The 26,545-nt window shown below is 38.0% G+C and overlaps 1 protein-coding gene across 1 annotated transcript in view; it reads left to right on the top strand.

Annotated features, from left to right (window-relative positions):
- The window catches only part of samd10b (sterile alpha motif domain containing 10b), a 49,426-nt gene that overhangs the window by 10,138 nt on the left and 12,743 nt on the right, over positions 1–26,545 (top strand). Inside the window, exon 2 of the mRNA XM_072448566.1 lies at positions 15,086–15,270. Coding sequence (XP_072304667.1) covers positions 15,086–15,270 — 185 coding nt within the window. The remainder of the gene's footprint in view (positions 1–15,085; positions 15,271–26,545) is intronic.

Below are 26,545 nucleotides of genomic sequence, written 5' to 3'. Positions count from 1 at the left end.
TATGTGATTAATCAAAAACTGATCTGATTCATGAGTTTGGTCCTGATGATCCGCCTCAAGCCGCATTCACTTTATTGTGTCCAAACATCTGGCACCACCAGGAGGCCACTAAAGAGATTTTAAAGAGAGCTAATGTTTTAAAAAAAATAAATTAACATTAGAGTTGAAAGTGAGTGAAGGAAGTTGCTAACATTTTCCAGCATGATAAATTATAGATCAAAGTAAGCTACTTACTATACTGATAATATAACAAGGCTAGGCTGATTGAACTTGATTCAACTAGATCAGTGCTTTAACATGTACAAAAGAATATTGTCAGATGTACCATTTATAGTATCAAGAAGCTTATGCATCTTTAGCGTTTCTACTTATCAATCGACAATAGCAAACCATTTAAATGGTAATCATATGGTGCCCAGACACAGGTAGCAGTTTAATGTTATTGTTATTTACAGATTTATGTCAGAATTGGCTATACCTGAATGAAAGCATCTGAAGATCAAAGCTTTAAGAAGTCAAGCTTTCCCTTAGGATGTTGTGGTAAGAAGAAGCCCCTAAAGGACCACTTTCATCATGTCACTTTTACAATGAGGTGTTTACATAACCAGCTTTGACTGAGCTCTTTGGGACACCAGTCGTCTGCCATGTTACCTGACAACGAGGCTTCCAGAAATCAAGTGGGACAGTGTGTGCACGAGCTTGAACCAGCAGTAATTGGCGTGTCTGTTTAAACTGTATTGTCCAGGCATCGCAGGAATGGAGCTGATAACAAAAGCATTTACACCTAGAGAGAAAGACTTCCAATTTGTGCAACGCGCTGTGGGACAGGTAGTGGGAGCAGAGGCCCCAAGGCGTCTGTTAATTTGTCTCACTGCAAACTGTGAAATGGAATATATTTGACTAAACGCTACATTTACTGGCTTCTCTTATACAGTACAACTTCGGCATAACCCAATGACTACTGACAGTGATAATAAGTAGCATTCACTGTGTCACTGTGATGGGACAATGATACTATTCCTTCACAAAAATGATGTGTTGAAAGAAGCATTAGTGGAACACAAATTCAAGTGTGATGGTAAGGAGCATGCATTTTATTTTATTTGTTCAATTTTGAGCAATTTGAACTTAAAATGTGCTTAAATTGCTCCTTGGACATAGGGATTATTCGGTTAATCGATAATCAGGATTATTCAGGTCACATTATAATCGTGACAACTTTAGAAGTAAAATCTATAACCCAAAAATCTTTAATGTAAAGTGCTTCTTTATCCGGTTGATCTTGTCACATTCAATTTATTGTGTCATTCATAAAGTCTGATTTTGTAAAGCTGGTCACAAAACTAGAACTAGTAAGATTTCACATTGTTTCCACGGTCTCAGTAATAGCAAATAATCTTGATGTTTTTTTCACAATATCTTGAAAAAGAACTGGTTTGGCCCACTTTCACACAACAATTTTCTGATTTTAACAGTCGAGATTGTAAAATAATGCTGTTTGAACATCAATGTCAATGCATGAGAAGTAGATGGTGCACAGATGCCTGATTCACTGCAAATACCACGTGGAGCTTTACTAAGTTTTAGCTGAGCGTTGTTTTAAATATTTATCCCAGAACAGTGGTTATTTCCTCACCTATTTCAGAAGTTTTGCACGTACTTTTGTATCAATCTTTCCAACTCTGTTTTTCACAAATTATTTATTGGATTAAAAATGGGACACAAGAAATACAGGCTATCCAGGGGATTTTTGGCAGATTTATAGATCTTAATTTTAGTTCATTCTTCTGTTGAACTGTTGAAAATACACGCTCAGTGCCTCACAGAAAACAGTTCAGAAAATCCATTATTTTTGCAACCACTTTTGCGTAAGAGAAACTGGATGACGTAGTCAGATTAATTAATAAAAAATGTGCTGGAAAAGCATTGAGGGCCCGAACAGTGCATTTTATTTCATTCGCAGCACGAAGCACAGAGCAAGCAAATCATTGTCATCATCTTATTCGTCCACACATCACCAGTGCTGCCCCGCTATTATAATCACGCATTCAACTTACAAATCTATGATGCACTTTCCCGACTGCTATTCAAATTCACTGGCCCATTTCCCTTGTCTGTCTGTTTGCCGCTTCAACTTTTATCTTTTTACCACCGCTCTTCTCCCATTTATTGGCTTATTTCCTCCATCTTTCTCACACCCTCATTCTTCTTTTCTCTTTGTTAGTTTTAGATGGATTTTTAACTGTCTCCACCACCCCCCCGCCTCTTGGTGCGAAGTAACCTTTGTGTTTACATCATGTTTGTCCTGGGCTGTAGGCATTATTTTCAGCATGCTACATTGGTCTGATATGTCAACCATGACCGTGAGTGCTGACATACTGTAAATATGTGTTAGTGGGAGGCTTAAGGACACTCAATAAAGTACCGGGCGGTGCAGAGTCTAACTCTGCTGCACAAGTGCTCCTAATTGATTTATGCGCCGCATGTGACAATCACAATGAACGGCAGCTCAATATAGTCCCTGTTGGGTAGTTTGTACAGGAGCCATGAAGCCGCTTAACATTGGAGGATGGATGAGCCGTATCCTTGTGGGGAAATGTGAGCAGCGATTTCAACAGTGTGGTGGTTCAATTATAGAGCGTTGAGGGCTTGAAATGATTACTGCCTGTTTATATTCTCAACGTGGAATATATTGTGGTCCATAGACTTCAGCACAAGAAAAAAATATTTTGCAATTCCAATAAGAGTTGCAATATATGTTTTCAAATCAAGATTCAGTTCACAGTGCACAACAAATGATTGTGTTATAGCCTGACACTTTTAAATGGTTTGAATGTAAAGTCTTCTTCATATTCTGTTTCTTTTATTTATGCAATGTGTGAACGTGACTGCACTACCTCCTCTATCTACATCCTGAAGCATTTACATTTGAGAATGAAATTTCATCTCTTAAAATAATACAAAATTCCAGACTAGAGCTGCAAGATGTTTACCAATTGAATCGAAATGACAATTTGAATGTTCACAATTGCCACAATGCAATCACGCAATTACTTAAGTAACATGTTTTTGTGTGCAACAAAGTACGTAAATATGTTAATGCTCCACCATGTTTAAAATGTGCACTTTTAACAGAATTATACAATTAAAAAAGTTAATTACAACTCTAATTGCAATGATGGCAGAAAGAAAAAAAAAATCACAATTTGATATTTTGTCAGCCCTCACACATTTCAACATAAGTTTGTAGCTCCAAACTACAGGGTTAGTTTTTTGTAAGATGACAGGGCAATTTGCTTGCGATTTGATAATTGCAAAACGTGAAAAAGAAATTTAAAGAAAAGTTTATTATGATTATGCTTAACTGTTTATTACGATTAACCCTCATGTCAAACAGAAAGTGCTTATTTCTTATACCCGTGGCGATGGCAAGACAATACAGTTCACACGGTCTTAAACCAGGAATCTTCTTCGGGCGTCAAAATGGATTTATTGCTCATAATATTGCCCTAATTCATATTTTTGTTACAATCATTTTAACTGTAAAAGAAAATTCAGTTTGATGTGACCAGACCATGGGACATTATGTTGTGAATGAGGACAGATCATCTATAGACAGTCTCAAGATGAATGGTGATAGTAAAATGTACGTGGTGATTGCTGAATTCACTTTAGACTTCATCAGTGGACCATCTGGCACATTGCCTCTATTTTCAAAGGAACATTGGAATGCATCAGCAGTCCACATGGTTTTACTTGGTAGTTATATTTTTTTACCAGAATGACATAGATCTAAGTTGGAATCACTTCCAGCCTTTGATATATATCTTCCAAACATTAGTTAATTCAGACAGACAGAACATTTTGCCACACAAGGGAGCCGCTGTAAACAAACACTAAATATTTAAAAGGCCTCATTGGAGCACTGGAATCTGGATGAATATACTACTGCAGTCAAACCAAAACTGAGCATGGAGATGCTGATGTGCTTCAGGGCATAAAAGACATTTAAACCATTATTCATGCTTTTTCCAAAGCTTTCAAACATAGTTCAAGTCTTTGGGCTGACCAACACTGTTTCCTTAGAGCTGGGTTACCTGATTTTCAAACCGTGAAAGGTGGAAGCATGTAAATCTGTCTCTTTCCTAGCTCTCACCAACTCTTTGACACATCCTTAATGTCCTCATGCATCAATTTTAGACCTGTGCACAGTTTTAGAAAAGTTTTTGGTGAAATGAAAAGGGTGGACCACCCAAGCACAGGCAATCAGAGCACTGCTTTCTGCTCTTATTTCCGTCTGGATGAGAAATAAAATACTTTATTATTACATGTAGAGAGCGTGCAGCAGCCTCATTTGTCACACAGTCCTGCGTTTATAATATACTGTGTATAGACAAAATTAAATTAAATTTAGATTAAAAAGTCAGGCATGGAATTTGCATGTTCCTAACTGCAACCTCTGCTTAAAGCACTACACTACAACTATAATGAGCTACAGGTACTGCGGCTCCTCATATTTGTAGTGCTATAAGTAACATAGTGTGGTATATTTGAAACAAGATTAATGATTCACTTTTGCTTGTGGCTTATAGAAGTATTTTTTATACATTGATCTTTCCAGATTTTGTATAACGTGACCTTTGCAAAATAATCAGTCAACCTAAGCGTTAACAATCGAGGGTTAACCTTTATTTTGCTGCTAATGGGCTCTGATGCTAAATGAATTATTGCCATTTCTCTGCTTTGCTCTGCCTGTTTGACCTTTTGATCTAATTTCCATTTAGACTTTTTGGCAGTTTTAAACAAACATCTCCAAGAGTTGCTGTGAATTTCCTCACAAGAAAGACAATACATTGAAGATTAATGTTGGTGATGAAACAAAATGTAGCTTTGCATTTCATATAATGTGCTTCAAACTGTCTAGTGCAAGGATTTGAACACGGGCGGCTCTGGTTTGTAGTTTTGAGGTGGCATTTGATTTTCGCAGAGGTATCGGTTATTAATACAGCATATGCAACACATTTGTTCCCACTTTGTTTCTACTTTTACTATTGAATTACTAGACAATATGTTGACATGAAATTGCAGAAAAACTCTCCTCTTCACTCTTCTCTCTCTGCAAAACTGTCTGCAGTGAAGCACAGATCCAATCTACCCTCCCATGTCGTCAAACCGGGATTTATCCGCGAAGAGTGCAGCACAGCAGAAAATGTTTTTTGCTTGAGATGCATTAAAGTATAAATACTAATGCATTTTCCCAGAATGACCATGTTGCTTTCACTCCTGCCTTTGTTCCATCATGCTTTATCCGAGGTCGGCGCCGAGTCTGACCCCTGAATCCCATCTCCTCTCTTCGCGGAGCTAAAGGGAGCTGCTCTTGAGGAGAAGTGGTTATGACAAGTGTTGGCCCAGGGTGACAGGCAGAGCTGCACTGTATCCGAGTGTGTGTGTGTTATCTAAAGGGAAGGGTGATTGTATGTTTCCTGACGCAGTGGGAGATGATCTATTTCTCTATTTGTACACGTGAACAGGAGAGTGGAGGAAAGTGGTTAATGTGTCCACTGTCACAGACGATGGAGTTTGAAACCGCAACATTGTCCTGACATTCAGAAAAGATCCATTTAGTTGTTTGTAAAGATCATTCGTTATTTTATATATACTCCTTATGACATGTTGTTAAGCGTCAGTGACAAAATAATTAATACTTTGTACTAGAGGTGGACAGTATATAGAAGATGTAGATGATATTGTGAATATTAGTATATCATTTATGGTAAGAAAAAAATGGTACAAATAGAGCTGATTAAAATATGATAAGTAAATGAAAAAGATTATGCTGATATTTCCAGATTTTTGTCGGATAATTAAACCTCAACTAGTACATATCATCTGACTATTAGAATACTTCCAAAATTCTTGAGATATTTATTTTTGTCAATATTGCCCATAGCTACTTTGAACAGGTTGTTCTTTAATAGCCCCAAATGTATTTCATAAGCTCAATTAAAAAAAATATATATATATACAAATTAATTAAACTGTAATTTTAACTGTTGTAATGTATTTATTCTTCATAAAATTGGTTCAAAAATAAGGATGTTTAAGCTCTTTCAAACCGACTTATAAAGTATTTTTTAACGATACTATCATTTTGTTGTTGTTATGTTTATTGTTTTTTTGTTTTTTTAATCAATTGCACTGCTGCCTGAAATGTAAATGACTCCCTTTCACACTTATCACACTAATAATTCTACATTTGCATTTTTACGATTGAATGAACTACCTATAAGCAGCTTGTTTCTGGTAGCAGCTCTTATATCACGTAAGCAGCAAGTCTGTTGTTGGTCTTAAAGATGAACATGGGATAATTTTAGCAAATGTCCACCTGATCCTCATTATGTTTCCAGAGCCCTCAGCCTCTTTCGCCTGCACATGAATGCACTCACACTCTCCAGCTACGCTCACACCCACTGTCCCAGATCAGAGCAGCCAGGCCTGACGCACATGTGGATGTTGGGAACTTGTTTTGACACTTCAAAATCGTATGGGCTGAAAAAATGTTATACAGCAAAAAAAAAAAGCAGAGGGGAATAGCTTAACATGATTCAGTGGTAACATTAGCAACAGTAGTAGAGGTGGGCAATATTTTGAAATTTAGATAATATTGTAGATGTAGTTATGCAAATTTTGAATATTGGGTGTATCACGCTTAGAAAAAAGCAGTAATACGTTTAAACACATTTCTTGTCTGACTATTGTTATTGGCATATTAATATAGAGATATTCATATTCGTCAATATTGCCCATCCCTAAACAGTATAGTGGTTGCAGTTGTGACAATAAAAACAACGGTTGTAAAAAAGATGATGCACAGTTTTGCTCCTTTGAATGAGGAAACAGGAATGCTGCTGCAATTTGTGCACATTATGGCATTTGATTGTGTTTCTAAATTATCTAAAAGGACCCACTTACAAAGATAAAATAATAATGCACGCTAACCCATCGAGAGCCAGTGAGCACTCTCAGCATCTTCTCAAATAAAATGATAATGTGTTGTTTTCAAAGCAGTGGTAATACACTCACCTGTGACACTGTGGCCCTGACTCCCACAGCCTCCCACTGAACCTGAGCCGTCCACAGCACTGTCCATCAAACAGCACGCGCCTGTCCCACCTCTTTTATTTTTTTATTTATGTATGTATGTATTTATTTATTTATTCATTTATTTATTTATTGAAAGAATAAACACAGACCAATCAAAACTTGTGTGTAAATAAAGATACAGTCCAGTAACATTGTCAAAAAAGAGAAAGAAAAAATAAATAAACAAATAAAGGAAAAGAGAAAAAAAAAGAAAAAAAAAGAAGAAAAGAAAGTGCGGAGTGGGCGGAACCAGAGAAAATACAAAGTGTGTATTGTTTGAGATGACCATTTTTTAGAATAATGCATCCAAATGAAAATAAAATAAAAGGTTAGAGCACACCTGATCCATAATGTTAGTCCCATTTCGTCCAGTTTATGTCGAATTTGTCCATTTCCAAGTTCAGTCATATGTGATTTTTTGTTTATGTCCATTTTTTGTTTATGATTTTGGTCCAGTCCTTTATTGTTGGTGCAGTTGTCCCACGTCTTTTAAAGTCCTAAACCGAAGACGGCTGGGTTCAACTAGCTGTGAAATGATCTCATTGTTCAATGTGTTTTGTTTGCACTGTATTATTTATTCCTGTCAATCATGGATTACAGATGCAGATGTGGCTATTCAGCTACAATCTGGTGCAGCGTTTTTCACGTGTTTAATGTCTGTGTGCCTCGTCCCTTCAAATAAAGATTCAACTTAACTAAACATGAGGGAAATTTTAAATGTCTGTGATCCGCCTTCTCGCATCAAAGTCAAAAGTGAAAATAATCTCTCCCACAAGTGTTAACATTTCCAACGGTCCCACTCAGACTCTCCTCAAGCCAACCTCCGTGATTCTGTGACTTGACTCTGGATGTATGTCACTTTAATCATGGCACTCAGCGAGCAGAGGCCCTCACACTTTTGCACGCGCTGATAACTCTCATTTACGTATGAGTTTTGCGGCAGAAATAATACGCAATAGTAAATCACGTGCAATCTGTTCACAAATAGCACATGTTATTTTTCAGTTTATACTTGCAATTTATCATCTGGATTGATAAATGAGACCCTGCGAGTATAAAATAGAAAGTATGCACATCATGCTGTATATGGTAAATAGGGCGGCAACGATTAATGGACTCACTGGTTGACTATAATGATAACATGATCGTTATCTGGGCTGTGCAAACTCTGCAGACAGTTGTAAATTAAATCAAAATGTAAAAAAAAAAAGTAAAATTTATCTTTCTCTGACCTCTAAACCACATGCTTTTACTGATTGGCTGTGAACCTCTCAAAGCGTATCACTACAGACTGAATCTAAATCTGGATTAAACATGATTATTTACTTTATATGTTGAGTTTTTCTAATCCACCTGCATTGTGTGACATGTATAGTGAATTCTCCTGTAACAATGATAATGAATGAAAAGGAAACTTCATACATTCTTAAGTAATAATACAGCACTGTGCACCATGAGAAAAAAGCCTGAGGTCCTTCCTGGATTTATATATTTTTTATGTTTAATACTTATAATACCAGATCCATGCCTCTACCCCTCACGCACTCTTTCAAATTGAGTAATTTCATGGCTCTTTGCTGGAGTTAGCTTTGCCACTGCTGGTTTGGAAGTCTCCTAAATAGCCTCATGCTTCACTCTAGGTCCAACAAGTCTAAGCATAAAGGTAGCGTCTGCAGCACATGCTTGGTCAAGGCTATATTTAGGACTTAACGTTTAATATGCATGAAATCACACTATGAAGTTTCTCGCACGAAGATTACAGAGGAGCTTCTCTTTCCTCTTCTATATAAAACTCCGAGAGCAGAATTTTGATCCTTCAGTGAACTGTAATAAAGACCGGAGTGTACCAGAAATCCAGTGTGTCACCCTCGCCGTGAAGTCCAAAATGAGAGGCGGAAAAGACAGGCCACTTGAATTTGCAAAGAACACACAAGTTCCCCAGAGTTGAGGCGGAGGTCACTGAAGTAGTTTGAGCTGAAGGTGTGATAGTTTTAGGAACTGCAGCAGATACAAATGTGATAATAGTTGTACTAGTGAATGTGATGTTGGACCAGACCAACGTCACATGATTTCTCTGGGTGGAGTCTGCATGTCCTCCCCATGTTACCGTGGGTTCTCTCCTGGTTCCTCCCACCGTCCAAACACATGCATGTGTTAGGTAAGGTAAATTGGCAACTCTAAATTGGCCCAATGGACAGGTGTTGAAAATTAGCATATTCTGCTATATACACTTAAAACATAGCATCTGGTTCGTCCAATGCAAATGCTATGTCCTTAAATAAAATAAATAGATAAAATAAAATTAATGAATGAATGCTTTTATCATTGTCGTACACTCAAGCTCCCAGCCCGCATGGCTTATATATCTGTCTTATTAAGAAAGATGTCCGTCAAAAAACAACAAATAATAATTAACAACATCCCAACATACTAACAATTAAATCACACCCTTTCAAGAATACAAAAGCCCTTGTCTCCACAAAGATTGTCACACAAACATTTCATTTTCAAATACATGTAATCAGTTAATTAATCAGTTCTTTGTATTGTTAAGTCATAATGGTTCTTTTATTATTACCAGCGATTGACTGATATGTTTTTTGTTTTTTTGACCAATGCTGTAGTGTTTGTTTTATTTATTAATTTGAGACTGGGAAAGTGCACAATATACATTAATCTTAACAGGAGATGTAGTGCCGATTTAGAGCGTTTCCCCAAATTATAGAATAAGAATTTACTACAACTCCTCCCCTCCACAAATCTGTTTTACTACAAATTGAATTACAGTGCAGTGTATTTATATTGTGAAAATGCAATATCTGTCTATCTCTAATTATTAGTAATGACATAAGTAGAACAATAATGTAGTTGCAGCAGTATTTAACAAGCAGTGACAATAAAAGAGTTGTTGTATTGAGGAGGGACGAGGGAGATATAGCATGGCTCTTGATGAAGAAAAAAAGACAAGCTGATTATTGACATTGATAATTGATTGGATCTTAATTTGAGCTTGATATGAGCTTTATTCAAATTAATTTGACCAATTGCACAACCCTAAAAAGGAGTAGTAGTTATTTACAGCCGTTTTTGCAATCGTTTTGATTCTGGAGCACACTCTACAGTTACAGCCAAGGTTATCACAAAAGTTATAGAAATAATACGACACAGCAAAAACCTCGTCTAATTTGGATGTTCCCTTTGGTGACAAATGAGTAATGTCCAGTGATTACATGTTAATGCACTGCAGGATTTGGATTGGAATGACCTTCCAGGCTGCCGTACCTAAAGGCTTAATTATCTTTTCAATGGGAATACCCCTGAGACCCCACAGCGCCTCCGCACACACACCGACAGGCCACTTAGTCAAGAGGAGAGGTGATTTGAGGCTACACTCCTGCTTCACTCCCATTGACCCACACGCTCTCTCACAAATCCACCACACCTGCCACACCAATGTGCCCTTCAATGTGGCAGGTTGGCAACTATTCCTTTTTCTTTCTTTCCATTGACATTACTAATCTCTTTTTCCAGGGGGTCCTGCTGTCTCCTGGCCAAGAGCAACACAGACCATAAAATCAACACATTTGTCCCAAAATACCGATACAGATAGCATTCCCAAACTTTTTAGCATTATTTTAAACCCCAAACCATTGCTAAATTATTCCAGGTTGAGGGTCCAGTTTTTGTGCAAATACAGAAATGAACAGTGAGTCTTGAGTCTTACTTTTAGAGATGTCAGTCATCAATATACCAAATGCTTTTGTTAGTGATGACTTTGAGACAAAACGTGATGAAAATATGATTATTCTCACGTACAGACAGACAGCATGGCCAAACAACAGTGAAATCCTGAATTCACTTTCATCCAGCCTGAAATCAAACTTTCAGTTACTGTGACATAATCAGTAAAAAAAACTTTACATTTAGGTTTACCTTTTTTGGAGTACATATATTTGGAGTCAAATTGCTTTAGTTCTCTTTTTAATTTGACCCGAATGATAACAATTAAACTTTTTGTCATAAGATGTCATAAAAGAAAAGCACAGTTAGGAGCAGTAATACTATTATAGTCAGAGTATTAGGGGTAGAACTCCATTTGCTCAGAAAAGACAACAGGAGCTGAAGCTGTGTGATGGTATTTACTAATGTATTAGATATCGAAGTTAAATAACGCACATCAATAACATCAATAATTGGAGTTGGGAGTAACCTGATAACAAAATTCAGACAATATCATATCAATTCAACAGAAATATGCTAAAACATGTCTTTAAATATGTATACCGGTAGGTTTCATTATTAAAAAAAACAATTAAATTAAATGTAAAGTTCCATAAAGTTTAAATATACCTTATCTGTTCTTTTTTCATGTTATTTTAGTTTTGTAGCATATTTTACCCAAAAATATTTACTTGATATTCAAAATGTGCATATCTTCAAAACAACATTCACAATATGATCTAAATTTCAATATATTCACCACCTCTAAATAGTCATATATCCAACAAATTTCCATTTTCTTCTATCCTAAACCTGTATCTAACACAAAAGGAAGTCATCGAGAAGGCCTTGAACCAGCCACTTAACACCACTTAGCGACATCCAATATGAAATTTGATCCTGAGCGCTCCTGGCACCGGTCCATACATTTCAATGGGTGAGAGTCCGATTACATTACGCGGTACTGAAACGGTACAATCTCATATATTCCTGAATATGCATGTTTAATGAACAGAAGCTGAGCCGTGCACCCACGCAAGTCAAATGTAAGATTAACGGAGAAGTCGGGAGGAAGTTGAGAACATCTAATGGTTTTTGGCTCACTTTGCGTTTGTTGCTTGCACCTGGAGCCAAGAGGGGAAGCTCTGCAAGTCTATTACCGTGTGCGGAACGAGCGCTTTGCCTTTTTTTACGATGGCCGTGGGTTGCAAGGTGTGAAGATACGGGGAGATGATTGAAATTGAAGAGGAGCTATAGCCATAAAAAGCCAAGTGATGGTTTGTAATTACGGAGATCACACCGGAACAGCTCATGAAATCAAGCGCCGTAGTCATCTTTTAGCGTCTTGCCTTTTGCCTAAGTTCCAAATGCTTCCATGCACTTTTCGATTCGTAAAAGTCAGCGCAATGCTTCCAGTTTTCACGGATTTCAAAATGGCAGTCTAATGAAACACGTGGATGGTTTTGAGAATAACGGTTACCAAGGTCAACAATTTCAGAGATTCTTGTCTTCTTTTCGTCAACATTTTGTTACTGTATAAATTTGACATTCCAGCTTCGTTGTGTTGCAAGGAAAGTCCGACCTCCTTTTTTACAAGTTAAAAGTTAAAAGCAATATCACTCTAAGTTAGCTTGAATGTGGCAAGAATGTTTCATCGTCCATCTACAGGCAGGTACATCATATATTGCACTTAATCTCTTTGTGGCCGTGTTTCCAACTGTAGAATTACATTGAAGAAATACATTGAATATTGAGCATATTGAATACATGTTTGAATGAATTGTTTACAGTGTCTATGTCAACTGGGCACGATCTTGTATATTCTATGTCTAAGAGGTAGTTGGTAGTTGCTTCCAGGGCCCGGAGACTCGCTTGGTATGCATGTAAACAATGTGTCAGCTCTTTTAGTATAATTCCCTCTCTCTTTCTCGCTCTTCTCTCCTTGTGCTTTCTCTTCTTGTGCTCGGATTGGCAGCTCTTTAGAGTTTGTGCAGCGTTTCAGCTTCCCACGATGCTTCCTCCTGTCTCCGTCTCCTCCATCCCCCCTCGGCCCCCACTGGCAGTAATTACAATGAGCCCGAGCTCCGTTTGTCCACCACGACCTCAAAGACCTGACGGGCAATCGGAGCAGGAGGCAACCAAAGAGACAAGGGGAGAGGAAGGAGAGAGGAAAGATGCTGCCACTGCATAAGAAAATGTACAAAAGTGGACGGAAAAGAGAGTTATAAAAGGGGGGGAGGTCAGGCATCGCTGCTTCTTGAAGGATTTTCTCATTCAACCGAAAAGTGTATTGTTTAGCTGTATATATATCTATATAATTTTCTCGTGGTGGGTCTTCCGCCTGCTTGGAGATACTATTATTGTTGCAGGAATGTTTCTGGCATTACATTTATATTATAAGATATAAACAGGTGGAACCAAATTACATTTATATTTCACAGTAAGGCTATAAATCTATCCGTTTAGATGGATATTTTATTTATTTATTCATTGAATGGAGACAAGCAGCAGGTCGCCATAAAATGTATTCAGTATGAATATAAATCTTCTTTTTTTAAGTTGTTGAAGACTAAGACAGATCTAACCAGGAATAATACCTATAATACATCAGACACATCAATTTCCATAACATCTACACTCTGTTTGATACAATAGCACATTTTAATGGACAATATATTGCTACAACTATCACTATAAACAATAAAAAGCATGGTATTTATGTCACCGAGACAATAATCCATCTTAATCTCAGTTTTCTGTACATATCAAATGTACTACACAAATGTAGCTCAAATTCCCCTGATGCGGCGTTTATTGAACAAAATGAATCACGGCGACAGGCCTTTTCTCTCACTGGAGGGATGTTATATTTTACTGCTCTTAAACTTGACAGTGCAGATTGTCCCTCTACCTGCCGCTCTGCTGAAGGGGGCTTTGTCATCCCAGAATGCATCTTGTCTCGTATTGAGGTAAAATGATACGGCGTGGAACAGATTATCACAGTGAAATGCATTGTCGCGCTTTCAAATCTTGTTGTTCGTTTGTCCGCGCTCCCCAAGGCGACAGGAGAGAGAGAGGGGGGGGAGAGAGGGGGAAAGACAATTAACAAGATGATCTGAAGCCTCCCATGTTTTTAAAAATAGACAGATATTAAGAAAAAGTCCAGGTATTGTACGTTACAGGGTTTATCGAGTTCTGGTATGAAATGGTGTGCAGTGTGGTGTGAAGGAATGTATTATACAATTTGTTCAAGAGCAACAATAACAAGACTCAAACACATGTTTATTTGTAAAACAGGCTTTATTTGATGTAGTGTAACATCTTTTTCAAATGAAAGGTTTGGTTGTTGGAGCAGAACAAAAGTAAAATAAAGGTTTGACATGGAACATCACACAAGAGAGGGATGTGTGGAGAAACTTGCATTTTATTTAATTTACATTTAAAGATGCACTAATAACTAACTTTTTAATTATTCAGAGTCACATTTTTAGTGTTTAATGTGGTGCAGAAAAAGTTTCAGTTGTAGTGCTTTATGTGGTGATTTTCAATGTGGCAAAAACGTCAGAACTCTTTGGAGCGACACTCAGGGGTCAATTGTTTTTGTTTGGAGGAAATTTGTAAAAAACATTTTCGCATTTTAATCTTGGGTTATTTCAGAGTTAAAACTATGATGGCAAAGCTGTAGTTCTACTTGAGACCATGTTTAGTCTTAATATGGACCTGTGAAAAGCAATTAACTTTTCCTTTCTTTTGAGAACCTCTGAGATTACTGTATGTTTAACTTTTCCAAGACAGTCGTTGTATTATGCAAACTTAACATTTGTCAGCAGCTTGTGTTTTATAAAGGGTGATACTTGCTCAAATCTGGCATTAGCCGTTAGTTCATTTTGTTTCATTCTTAATTCCCAGTCACATGAGAAAGTCTCCATTTTCTGGCTTTGTAGTTGCCAGTTTAACATTATTTGTGCTGAAGTGTTGGTACAAGGAAAGAACAGAAATCCAATATTCATGATGCTGGATTAAAAAATCAAGGCTCAGTGTGCACTTAGCCTAATTGTAGATTATAGCATCACCATCTGTTTGAAGCCATTTGAGCAGAGCATCAGAGCATAAAGCGTCTAATCTGAAGATGTTTTAGGATTATTAAACATTTATTTTGTTCTTGTTGCTCAGTGCAAAACAACCAATACAAAATTAAAGACTTTCTATTGTTTTTCTGCAGCGGCGTCCAGCTTCAGCTTTTGCCGTGCTTCCCTGGAACACACGGTTTCTGCTGAAGAGCTGACCTACCAACTGCCGCGCCGCAATGGAGGCAGTAACCTGACCTGGCATGATGGGCGCGGGCAGAAGGGGGCGCACACACGCACAGTCAAACTACTGCAACAGCCAGGGACAGAGGGCATCCAGGTAAAGCTATTTCTATAATGGTTTCAATAGTAACATGTCTATCTTCCTTCCTTGTATTGTATTAGACTGTTGCACATTCCTTCATAGGTTTTACACCAGATGCCCTTCCTCATGTAAACCACTGCACTGGATTTTGACTCCTTGGGCTGTAAGTCTTAAAGGGGACATTTTTCCCATGTTCTTACTTTATTCCCTCATTAAAAACACACCTGGAGTAGCGTTTAGCTTCATTCACACTGGTTTGAGGAATCCTGATCACTCCAACGGTCAATAAAAAGTCTTTTCTGCAGCGCTGCAATACCTGACGAGAATCTTCTCTGCTGTTTTAATATAATATTAGCCATATGTTGTGCAGAGCTATATATTTGACCAATTGCTAGTTTTCTTTAAATTAAAATGCAACTGTATTACTTTTACCTTGTCACCATGATTTTCTTCAGACATTTAAGTGTATTATCTTGTACATGTGTGTAGCTGGTGTCATTTGGCATTATGTAACATGTAAAGTCTAGCAAACGACATGTTACTGCACTCACACTAAAGATGCTAGAGCACATGTCCTATAAAATATATATGGTGTACTTGAACCACCAAAGTTACTGAAGTCAGTGTGTACAGAAGCCTAACATTTTTCGTCTTATCTTTTTAATCCTTAAATAAAAAAGGCTATTATGTCGACATGATAGACTATTCTGATAAGTGAAACATACAAGCACAGGGCACTGTTGCCAGGGATTTGAAACCAGATCTAAAGGCATTTTATCAAATAAATGATCAAAGGTGTGTGAACATCAGGCACTGAGCTGTCGATCACCATGACAGTTTTCCCACACTAATCTGGATGTCCATCCCTCCAGCTGACGACTTGTCACTTAAAGCATCTGCTGAAATATTCTTTCTTCTATTTGTGCGTAGAAATGCCTCTATATCAAATGATAGTGTCAGGTTTATTGTGAAAATAAACCTCACAATTTAACCATTTTACTTCACGTATTCTGTCTAGAGTGTATTTGTGACCATAGAGCTGGGCAATTGATTGAATTTTGATCGAGATCAAGTCATAACTGTCTTGATCATGGGTTCGACTCCAGACCAGACCAGCCTTTCTATGGGTTTCAGAATGGTGACAAATCAGGAATGATGCCAGAGCAATTAACAATGTAAAGCTAAATATTATATCTATGTAATCTATATAACAGGAAGCTAAAACCCATGAACTGCACTACTTTTCTTTTATCCCCGTCACAGAAACACAGAACATAATATTTGGAAAATAATATACAGACAATTTATACAATAAATTATTGTTTAGTAAAAGCCAAGTAAAATAATGTTATGTTAATATGTTTTGAATTCATTTTAATGAGTTGCCTATATATATATTAAATTCACTATCTCATGAAACAAAAAGAAAGAAAATGACACAACAGCAAAACATAGTGATCAAGGTCAACGTGAGAGAATCCAGGTCAGAGACAGAATGAAAACAAGACCAATTCATTCACACATATTCATTCTCTGGTCAAGAGCGATGGATGTAAAGAGCCAGAGAGACACAAAAGAGCACACAGTACCTTTGTGGACACGCTACGTAATTAACCCAGGGTGCTAAGCACTCCTAAACTTTGAAGTCTAATCTACCCCTGACTCGAAGCCATGTTTAGTTTAGTTTTTGTTTTTTATTGAGTAAAATGGCTTTTGGGGCCAGTTTTATGAAATCAAACCCTAAACAATCAAGTAAAGTTTATGTGACATAAACAGCCTGCTCATTATATTTATTTTATTATATTTTTTTGGAGTCTACGTTGACTTGAGAGTCAGTTTGTTTCTAAAAAAATATTATTCTTGGGTTTTGTTTTTTATTCTGGCCTGAAGAATCATGCTTATTGATGACTCAAAAAACCTCCCTATTTGTGAGTAACATTTATTGAATCATTCTCATCTGTTTCCAATCACAACCAGTGGCTTGACCAATTGCATTACTGTGTGGTTTGTTTTCTATAGCAATTCATAATAATACAATACAAAACCAGAAATATTAGTCATCACAATGTTATTGAGTAGAACTGCAGAAAGAAACAATGAAGAACATTTCTATTTTAGGGGCTATCTTCAAAAATAGCATGTTCGCAACTCGTTTCCCCCGCAGTCCCACGCATGAAAGAGGCCAGGGAGCTCCGAGCGGGTCGTTTGTTCAATTTTCTCCTGGTATTAGGCAACATTGTTACCGTAAGGCTGTAAGATGCTCATGTGCAGTGCGGGATTGCTCAATAATTCATAAAGAGTGGCCCCCTCAGCATTAGCAGCTATAAAAGTCTTAATAAAGACGGGTACAGAGCTGTTTCCATGTGATTACACTGGGACTAGATAATTAAAGCTCCCTATACCATGAGAAGTGAGCGTTATCATTCCCTGTGGCTACAAGACTTAATGCATTATTAACAAATGGAGTCCAGTTTTGTTGTTGGTGCAGTTTTGTATGTTGACATCATTTAAAAATCTAGTGTCTATGTATTTCCATAGGCTGGTCATGATAATTAATATGTTGATTTATTTTTCAAGTCAATATATACGGCACATGGTTTTTTACATTAGCAGCAACTTTTTCTTATTTTAATATGTTTTCATCAACGTTGAGCTCCATTAGATCTAATAATTATCATATTGTTATCACATAATTTACATATTGTTATCACATAATTTACATACGTTAGCTTGTGCATATTTTACATTGTGTTTCTCTGTACCGTTTATTCTTTGCAGCTCATGTTTTATGGGTATACGTTCTTTTGGAAAAGAGAGGGATATTTTAGCTATCAACGGTCTTCATTACTATCAATATTCGTGAAATCTTACTAAATAATACATCGCACAAAAAAAATACAGGCACATTAACAGGAAATACTTGGAAGCAGCATTCACTTTTCACTTTTTTGGACCACTGCCGACCAGAAACTCCACTAACGTTGCAGTTCTGATCATAGCTGAGTCACAATTTTGTTCTTGTCTGAAATAATAAACATTTTAAAATACTGCTATTCTCTAGTGCAGACATAATGTAATGGCAGATGACTTTGTGTAAAGTGTAAAGCTTGTATTTTTATGCCTTACTCTTGGGGACGCTCATTATACTGTTCTGATTACTTTAATTTGCTTGTGTGCACTGGAGCAGTAATGAGTGTGTAAGTGAAACCTATACGCCGTTTCCTGGGGAACTAAATGTGTAATAAAGTTATATTAATATGCTCAACGCTCATTATACAGAAACATGCAAAGTGAGCAGAGAGACAATGTCAATGCAGTAGAACCATCCAGACCGGGTCAGCTAATGTGAAAAACAACATGGCCAATTCACATTTGAATCATGAAAATGTGACTATTTATAACAAATATAACTATATTAAATATCAATATTTTATTAAATCATTATGACAAACAATAAGAAATAATTATGGATTTTTCTATCAAGTTGTTTCAAATCAGTGCTTCTCCAACTTGAAAAAAAAACCCACAGAAAAACACAGAGGACACTGACTCGACTCATCAACTTGTGATTCATATTTGTAAATATTCTCCATCTAGAATTCTTTAGTCTGAATATTTTTACCTTTACGCGCAGTTAATTTAATTCTCCCAAAATACAATAGTTGGTTAACTAGTTGACTAATCGAAAGAAAGAGTAGTTGACTTGTTCTCAAATAATCGCTAGTTGCAGCCCTCATCTGGACATGGTAATAATTCTTGTAGTTTATCTAACACAATATTAATATAAAAGATAAACAGTTCTTTTGTTGTTTTTCAATTAATCAGTCAACTAAGACAGAGGAACAGCAGAAACCAGAAAGACACAGAGTGAATTACACGTTTAATCTGCCTATTTTAGATTTAAATATACTATTTCACAGTACTTGTATGTATATTGTTATTTTTGCCATTGCAATTTTATAATTTTGTGCAGTTTGGAACAGATGCAGATACTTAATCATTTTGAACGCTTTATCATGCCCCCTTTTAGTCGACAAATCAATGTCTTACAGCCCAATATGCAACATGTTACTTTGCCATAAGATCTTGGCATGTCTTTTTGTTTTATGAACCCAAAGCATTAGCTGTAGTTGACTTTCCAGGTGCCCTATTGCAAGAGTGGGGACAATGTACTTGATTTTGCCGCCTGAAACAGCTTGTGCGCTACATTTGAGATGAGTAAGGGGAATTGGAAGAATAACAGGGGGACAATTTAGGAGGCAGGAGCCAGAGAGTGTCGTCTTTCTTCTGAAATCATCACTGAGCAGTACCGAAGATACCACCCTAGCTCTCTCATTTGTCATGCTGGAGGAAAGCGCACCCGAGCAGGAGGCAATTACACCAGTGTCCCCATTAGAGGACACAAAGACTGACCTTTGAAACAACACTATGCACCACAGTGACAGAACAAAAAATAAACAGTGAGAGCCAAAACAAGCTCTATTTGTCAGCTATAAGCAAAGAAAAAGCATGCGGGAGAATTTGAGAAAAAAAAATCATCATTATATTTCCTGTTGCACAAAATGTTCTTGGTTCTATCGTCTACTTCTGCATTTAGATTATTTTTTATACATTATCAAAGGTACACAATGTGAAGAAGTTGTGTTAGCAAAATGTTCAATAGTATAAATAGATAGAGACTGGGAAAACAAGACAAAATTAGACTTTTCTTAACTTTTAGAATCATTAAAGATTATTTTGTGTTGAAAATTGCATATATTGTCTAAAAAAAGTGTCTTTATTATCATTATGGTATTGAAATCAGAGTATCAAGCCATTTTTTAATTACATTTTTGTATATTGATGACATAGATTGAGGTATTCCCTTTTCACTCAGCTCTAGATCCTGTAATTTACAACTTATTTTCAACTTTACTTCCCAAACGGCCACTGGAATGAAACTATGTCAAACCACAGATGCAATTCCACCAAACACAATAATTAGAACATGTACTGTGGATGGAAAATAACTAATTATCTTTAAAAGTTTCTTCTCACCTCTGCGTGTGACACCTGGCTTCAGTGACGGCAGTGATATGAAAAATGAGATTTAAAAAAAAGAAGTGCAAGTGCAGTTAGATCAAGCGGGTCCAGAGATGGGAAACGTATACAGACAGTAGTTGAAGGACTTGGGTGAGGTCAGACAGTGCAGCATATGGAGAAGACAGGACGAGCGTTTAGTGTCCTGCGGAGAGCCCTCAGTGACAGCAAAGAGGCAGACAGAACAGGTGGGAGCTGCATGAGCTGCATTCATGCATTTAGATTTGACCGCTAATTGTCAATAAATTAGACGTGGGCGGATTATCAAGATAATATTGTGAATGTTGTTTTGAAGCTATGCAAATCTGGTCTTGTCCGCGCACTTTGGGTTAAGTCATAGACACTTTTTTCCAGTGCCACAGCCCGTTTAGTCGACTAACCAATGCCCCAACCATGTCTTTAGTTGACAACGATTTTTAGTTTTAGTCAAGTACTGATTATTTCCTCTTCTGTTCAACTGATTAGGTACAATTAATAACTTATTTGTCCTCTTTCGCATGATTGTAGCGAGTGCTAAGCTGAGAAAATAGTTGTTGAAAATAGTTGCTGTTGTTGCTGATTTCTGTTGTTCCCCACGCTCCCTTGACTTTGGCCTAATCCCTGAATCAGCACAATACGAGAACACTCATCTCTATTCACACCAGATTTATAACTGAACTAAAGAGAAGATCAGAGCACCAAAGTGATGAGGCAATCAAAACAATGGAAGAGGCTGGAAAGACAGATTTATGAGGAGGCGACCAGAGGATAGGAGCGAGAGGATACAGGATGATAAAGCAGGAGGAACAGGAAGGACAAATCAACACGAGCAGGTACAAACAGAATGATCAATAGAAGAGCGGAGAGAACAGAGGCCCGCGCAGGACTGGGAAACAACTGCACTTGTGCTGAAAGTCTTTGTTGAACGGTAAATAGATTTTGTGTACTGCTTTTACAATACATTTGAAGGTTGTATGGAGGATTTTCATTTGTTTTTAGTAGTCAATATCAGTAAAAAAAAAAATAGATGTGTAACAGGCTTTTACGTATAGTAAACTAAAGTAAAAGTATAAAAATACCTAAATTGTGGATGTTGTGAGGCCAGCAAAACTTTCCCCATATGCAAACGACGATAACATGTTACCTATTGGGCGTTGGCTTGTCAAACAACGTTCCTAGCCTAACTGACTAGACTTCGTGGTTTGAGTATGCGGTTTATGCCACAGTTCTTAGCGGTTTCTTCAAACTGTAGCTTCCTGTCACTTGTACAAAGTTTGTTACAATGGCACACATGAATCCACATCCAGAAAAGGATGGGAAAAGGAGCAAAGTCAAACAAAAGTAATTCACTGCGATTCTTTCCTATGATGGCATGCATTCAAGCAGATGAAGGGTCTAAAAACAGCTACATTTTTACTGGACAGGTACGTTTTATTTATCATGTGAATGCTCGAGTAAGTGTGTTTTTTAAGCATCACGCTGTGCCTCATCTTGACCTGTGCGTTCACGAGAATAGATCATAGATTAGTTTAATTGTGTAAATTATCCAAAGGAGTTGTGTTGTCAGTTTTTGCACATTTGCACATCTATCAAACTTTATAAGCAAACAGATGAAAAAGCAGTGCAGGGAGTCACCACAGCCCCCCTGAATCAGAGCAGACAGAGCCGCTCCAGGGCCCGTGGGACCGTTCGAACCTGACCTGTGACCATTTACCGCGGGCACATGCCACTGCTCTGTCTGTCAGCCGCTGCCCGCACTTCTCTCATGTTGTCCCTGGACTTATGCCTGCTCCACACTGGACCTAAAAGTTACACTTGAGCGTCCGGCCCCGGTTTGTAAACGCATATTTTCCAGCGTAAGGAGGAGGCATTACTGGCAGCAGTGGAAGAGGAGGGGCAAGAGCACGCATGCACACCATTTGAAAAAGGAATAACAGTCATTGGACTCCTCTTTCCATTGAAAATCCTCCATAAAACCTTTGATGTGGTGGACAAAATTCACTTAATTTAATAGGGCTATATTATATTATGATAAAATTTCAAATGCATTCATAATTTCTTCTGTGGTACCAGACTATCAACAAGAGCTCATCACAAAAGCCAAGTTGTGACTCACACAGTGTATCACTTCTTCGTTCCTTTTGACTAAGCACCTATAGTCTTTGTCTTTATGCCCTCTCCTGCAACTAAACAACTCTTCCAACAGCGTTTCCTCTCCCCTGCAGCGCTCTCCGTGTCGTCCTTCCTGTTCCGTCCATAATGGATGAGGGCATCACTCCCTGGACAGAAGTAGGTCTCAGGAGGGGGGTGGTAGAGGGGAGGAAGAGGGGCGATAGAGGGATGATAGAGGGGAGCTAGAGGGATGGTGGAGGGGTGAAAGAGGGGAGCTAGAAGAGTGAAAGAGGGGAGGTAGAGGGATGATAGAGGGGAGATAGAGGGTTGGTGGAGGGGTGAAAGAGGGGAGGTAGAGGGGTGAAAGAGGGGAGGTAGAGGGATGATAGAGGGTTGGTGGAGGGGTGAAAGAGGGGAGGTAGAGGGGTGAAAGAGGGGAGGTAAAGGGGTGATGGAGGAGAGGTAGAGGGATGGTGGAGGGGTGAAAGAGGGGAGCTAGAGGGGTGAAAGAGGGATGATAGAAGGGAGGTAGAGGGATGGTGGAGGGGTGAAAGAGGGGAGGTAGAGGGATGGTGGAGGAGTGAAAGAGGGGAGCTAGAGGGGTGAAAGAGGGGAGCTAGAGGGGTGAAAGAGGGGAGCTAGAGGGGTGAAAGAGGGGAGCTAGAGGGGTGAAAGAGGGGAGCTAGAGGTATTAAAGGGTGCCAGTGTGATTGGGACCACTGGCCGTGAGAGATACCGGCTGATGGATGGTCCTGTGTGAGGAACAAGGGGAGGATGGAGGGGAAGAAGTGGAGATGATGAGATGATCAGTTTGTTTCCTCTACGATGATGAAGTGATGGAGGAGGCTGTTACTCAAAAGAAGGAGTTGAACTCACTGAGCTCTTTGAGGCTTGTTGTTACGTGTTACTGCACATGGCGACTCTGAGGATAAGTCTATAACAATGACTATTCAATTGTGATGCTTTTTCCTGACAAATTTGTTCATTATTTTCTTTAAATTCAAGAATTTTATGGGCCGGAATTACCTTTTGTGATGTTTTAAATCTTGTTTTAAATCAAATAAAATGTATTTAATAATCATAATGTGCAGCTTTTTTCAACATATATGGTGGAAAAAATAAACAATGGCAAACATTTGCATTTTGCTTCAATTATGACAAAGGATCTGTTCCCTTTACTTTTATAATTCATATGTTTGTGTAAACTGAAAGTGTTTTTCAGACTTCCTATAAGTGATCTGTTCTTCTGTTGTATCTACCTCTGTATCTACCTGCGGGACAATAAAGGATTATCTTATCTTATCTTATCTTAAATTGTAGTAAGGCCATGGCGCTTTTCTCACAGACTGATTTATTTGATGTTGTCAGTGTGATTACTGTTAAAGATGATGCTGTCTAAATCTTTAGGCTTTGCTGAGAAAAGCGGATCCACTGTGTTTCCTATCTTAAAAAGACATCTGCACACTTTTACTTATGATGCTTATAATCCCAGCTAATCAGGTTGAAAATATCCTACACATATTGCTGGGCTCATTGGCACAGTGTGTTGTATGTAACTTGAAAGGATCCGACACCTGCTTGTATCCATGAGGGTGTTATTGTTTGACTGAATTGTTCCCAAGTACGGCATTATACTGTCAGATTAGATTGACATTTTCTGCATTTAGTCCATTTTGTGGCAAGTTAAAATATAAAAAAGAAAGCTGTAACTCATTTCTTTTCAGTCAAATCAAACATTCGGGGAAGAATCAGGGTCAGTTTATTCTCCAAACCCACAAATGAAACACAAATCCCCAAAAGGAATAGGCCTAAACATTTTTACTTCACTGCAAGTCCTTTAACTTTTAGTGAATTTAGCTACAGCTTTGAAAAAGGAACTTAATTAGTAAGTAAATTAGACAACAAAAGCCAAAACTACAGAGTCTCAGCTTCACAATGCAGCCAATTGTTTGTACCTCATAGGGTTCAGGAATAGGTTCAGATTGAAATGGGAGAAATTCAATGTCTGGTGTTTTAGGGAAAATCAGTTTAAATGATAAGGGGTTTGCCATATCATGAACCCTCCACAAAGCAGGAACGTCCCAGAAAATGTTGTTACTTAGTGCAGTATATATTAAAGAATGAAAGAATGCACATTGAAGTTCAGTACAGACATATTTGCTGCTTCTTTCCCTCAATTCATTAACCAAAAGTTGGCAAACCCTCCACAATACAGGCCTGAGCTCCATTAGACATTTCACCATGCAAAATCGTATTAAAAGCTCTCGATTGTGGAGTGGAGCTGTTGGCACACAGCTGTGCTTCGCAGTTGAAAATCAGCCAAAGCCATTGTCTTTGCATTGGCTCTTCATTGAGGGTGAATGAATGGGGCTGATATGAGACTATGGGCCGTGAGAGGGGCACAATGCCAAGGGGGCTTAGGTACCATTGTGTGCTTTTGTCCGTATGTGAACTGCGTGACTTTATTAATGTCCTCTTCATTCTCTGCACATGGATTTGACACACTCTGGATATATGGGTCAGTGGACGTGCAAGAGGAAATAGGGCATGCTTTTACCGCTCTCTTTTGGAGTATGACATATCTCTAGTACTATTACATACAGGCCAGTCATAATAAAAGGGTGTATTGACCGGATCTGAAGCTATAACAAGCGACCTGAAATGCCAAAGGGGATGTTAAAGTGTTTTACCATTAAAGGAGCTGTGTCTGATTTTACTGTCTTAAAAATGTGGATGGATGGATGGATGGATTAGTGGATGGAAAAACGTTAACCTTATTCTTATTTTTTAAGCCAGAGTGTGTTTTGCCGTCATAGAAAGCCAACAGACGTCAACGTTCTAACATCACACTTCCTGCTTTACCAGAATAGATGCTTTTACAATATATCTGTTCTGGGGCGAAACAGATTTTACTTCATCACATAGAAAATATCCGGTACGGCCCCTTTAATTCTCAAATACAAAGGTTCAATTTATGAGCACATTTTATTATATTGCAAGATGACACGTTGCTAGATGATCAGAAATCGTTTTTGGTAATTGACTGCGAGTACCAGGTGCCTCAGTGCAGCAGCGGATCATACAGTTGTTGTGTCCTTGGGCAAGACACTTCACCCACCGTGCCTCCAGAGTCCATGTCCACTAGTGTATGAAAAAGAGTGTGTTTGCTAGAGTGAATGCACAACCATGACAGGAAAACAGCCCGTGTCTACTATCTGGCATGTGTATCATCCTTTACATACACTGTCCCTAGTAAATAAATTATAATGTGACTTCTCTGTTGCTATTTACTTGTCTCCATGAGGTGCCTGGAACGTTCCACAGTATGGTATTCAACTTATCTATCTCCGTGGAAACAAGCATGTGACTCCACAGGGTTAGGTCTGTGGAAGGGGGACCTGGCTCTTAGTACAAATGTTTTTTAAGCTCTGTTTGATGCAAGATATGGTGGCACATGCGGGCAAAGTGATAACAGAGACAAGCAGGTGGCGGACCCCTCAAAAGAAAAATTATATATTATAATGCACCTTTAATCCTCTGACTTTGATACATTTCAATATGATTTTTATATTTTTTTCCTAATGTAATTGAGAAGGTTGAGGGCACAGCATAAAATGTAGTGTAATAATAGGCTATGCTGCTTACCACTCTGACCTCTGCACATTTAACTAAGATAAACAGTGATAGGTAAAACTGTCAGGATTAATCAGCGCCTGCCCGAAGACGCCTTTCCACTTTGAAAAGCCAATGCCCTTGTTCACACTGACTGTATAGATTGCAATTACTGTGTAGACATAGGAGACTGCTTTTGGACGAGAAGGTAAATTCGCCCGTCTGAGTAATGATATGAGAAAATGTGTCAAAGGTAGTGGCAATTACTAATGACGAATTTGCATGTTTCTTTTAAAAGAGGGTTCAAATGTGAAAGACTATTATTACTGAGGAAAAGCATCTGTTTGTAATTAGACCTTAAGCTTTTATAGCCGTCTGCTCATTGCTCATTAAAACCTCGCAATCATGCTTTTTACAATAATACGAGGAGGTGTTTACAAGAAGAAGAAGCTGTGCAGCTACAGTACACTGGAATAAATTGCATTCCATTATAAGCATTACTCTTGCA

This window comes from Eucyclogobius newberryi, unplaced genomic scaffold, assembly GCF_026437365.1.
Source record: "Eucyclogobius newberryi isolate DKJ021-1_F unplaced genomic scaffold, fEucNew1.0.hap1 SCAF_17, whole genome shotgun sequence".
In the NCBI taxonomy this organism is placed as follows: Eukaryota; Metazoa; Chordata; class Actinopteri; order Gobiiformes; family Gobiidae; genus Eucyclogobius; species Eucyclogobius newberryi.
This window is presented reverse-complemented; position numbering and strand designations above follow the sequence as displayed.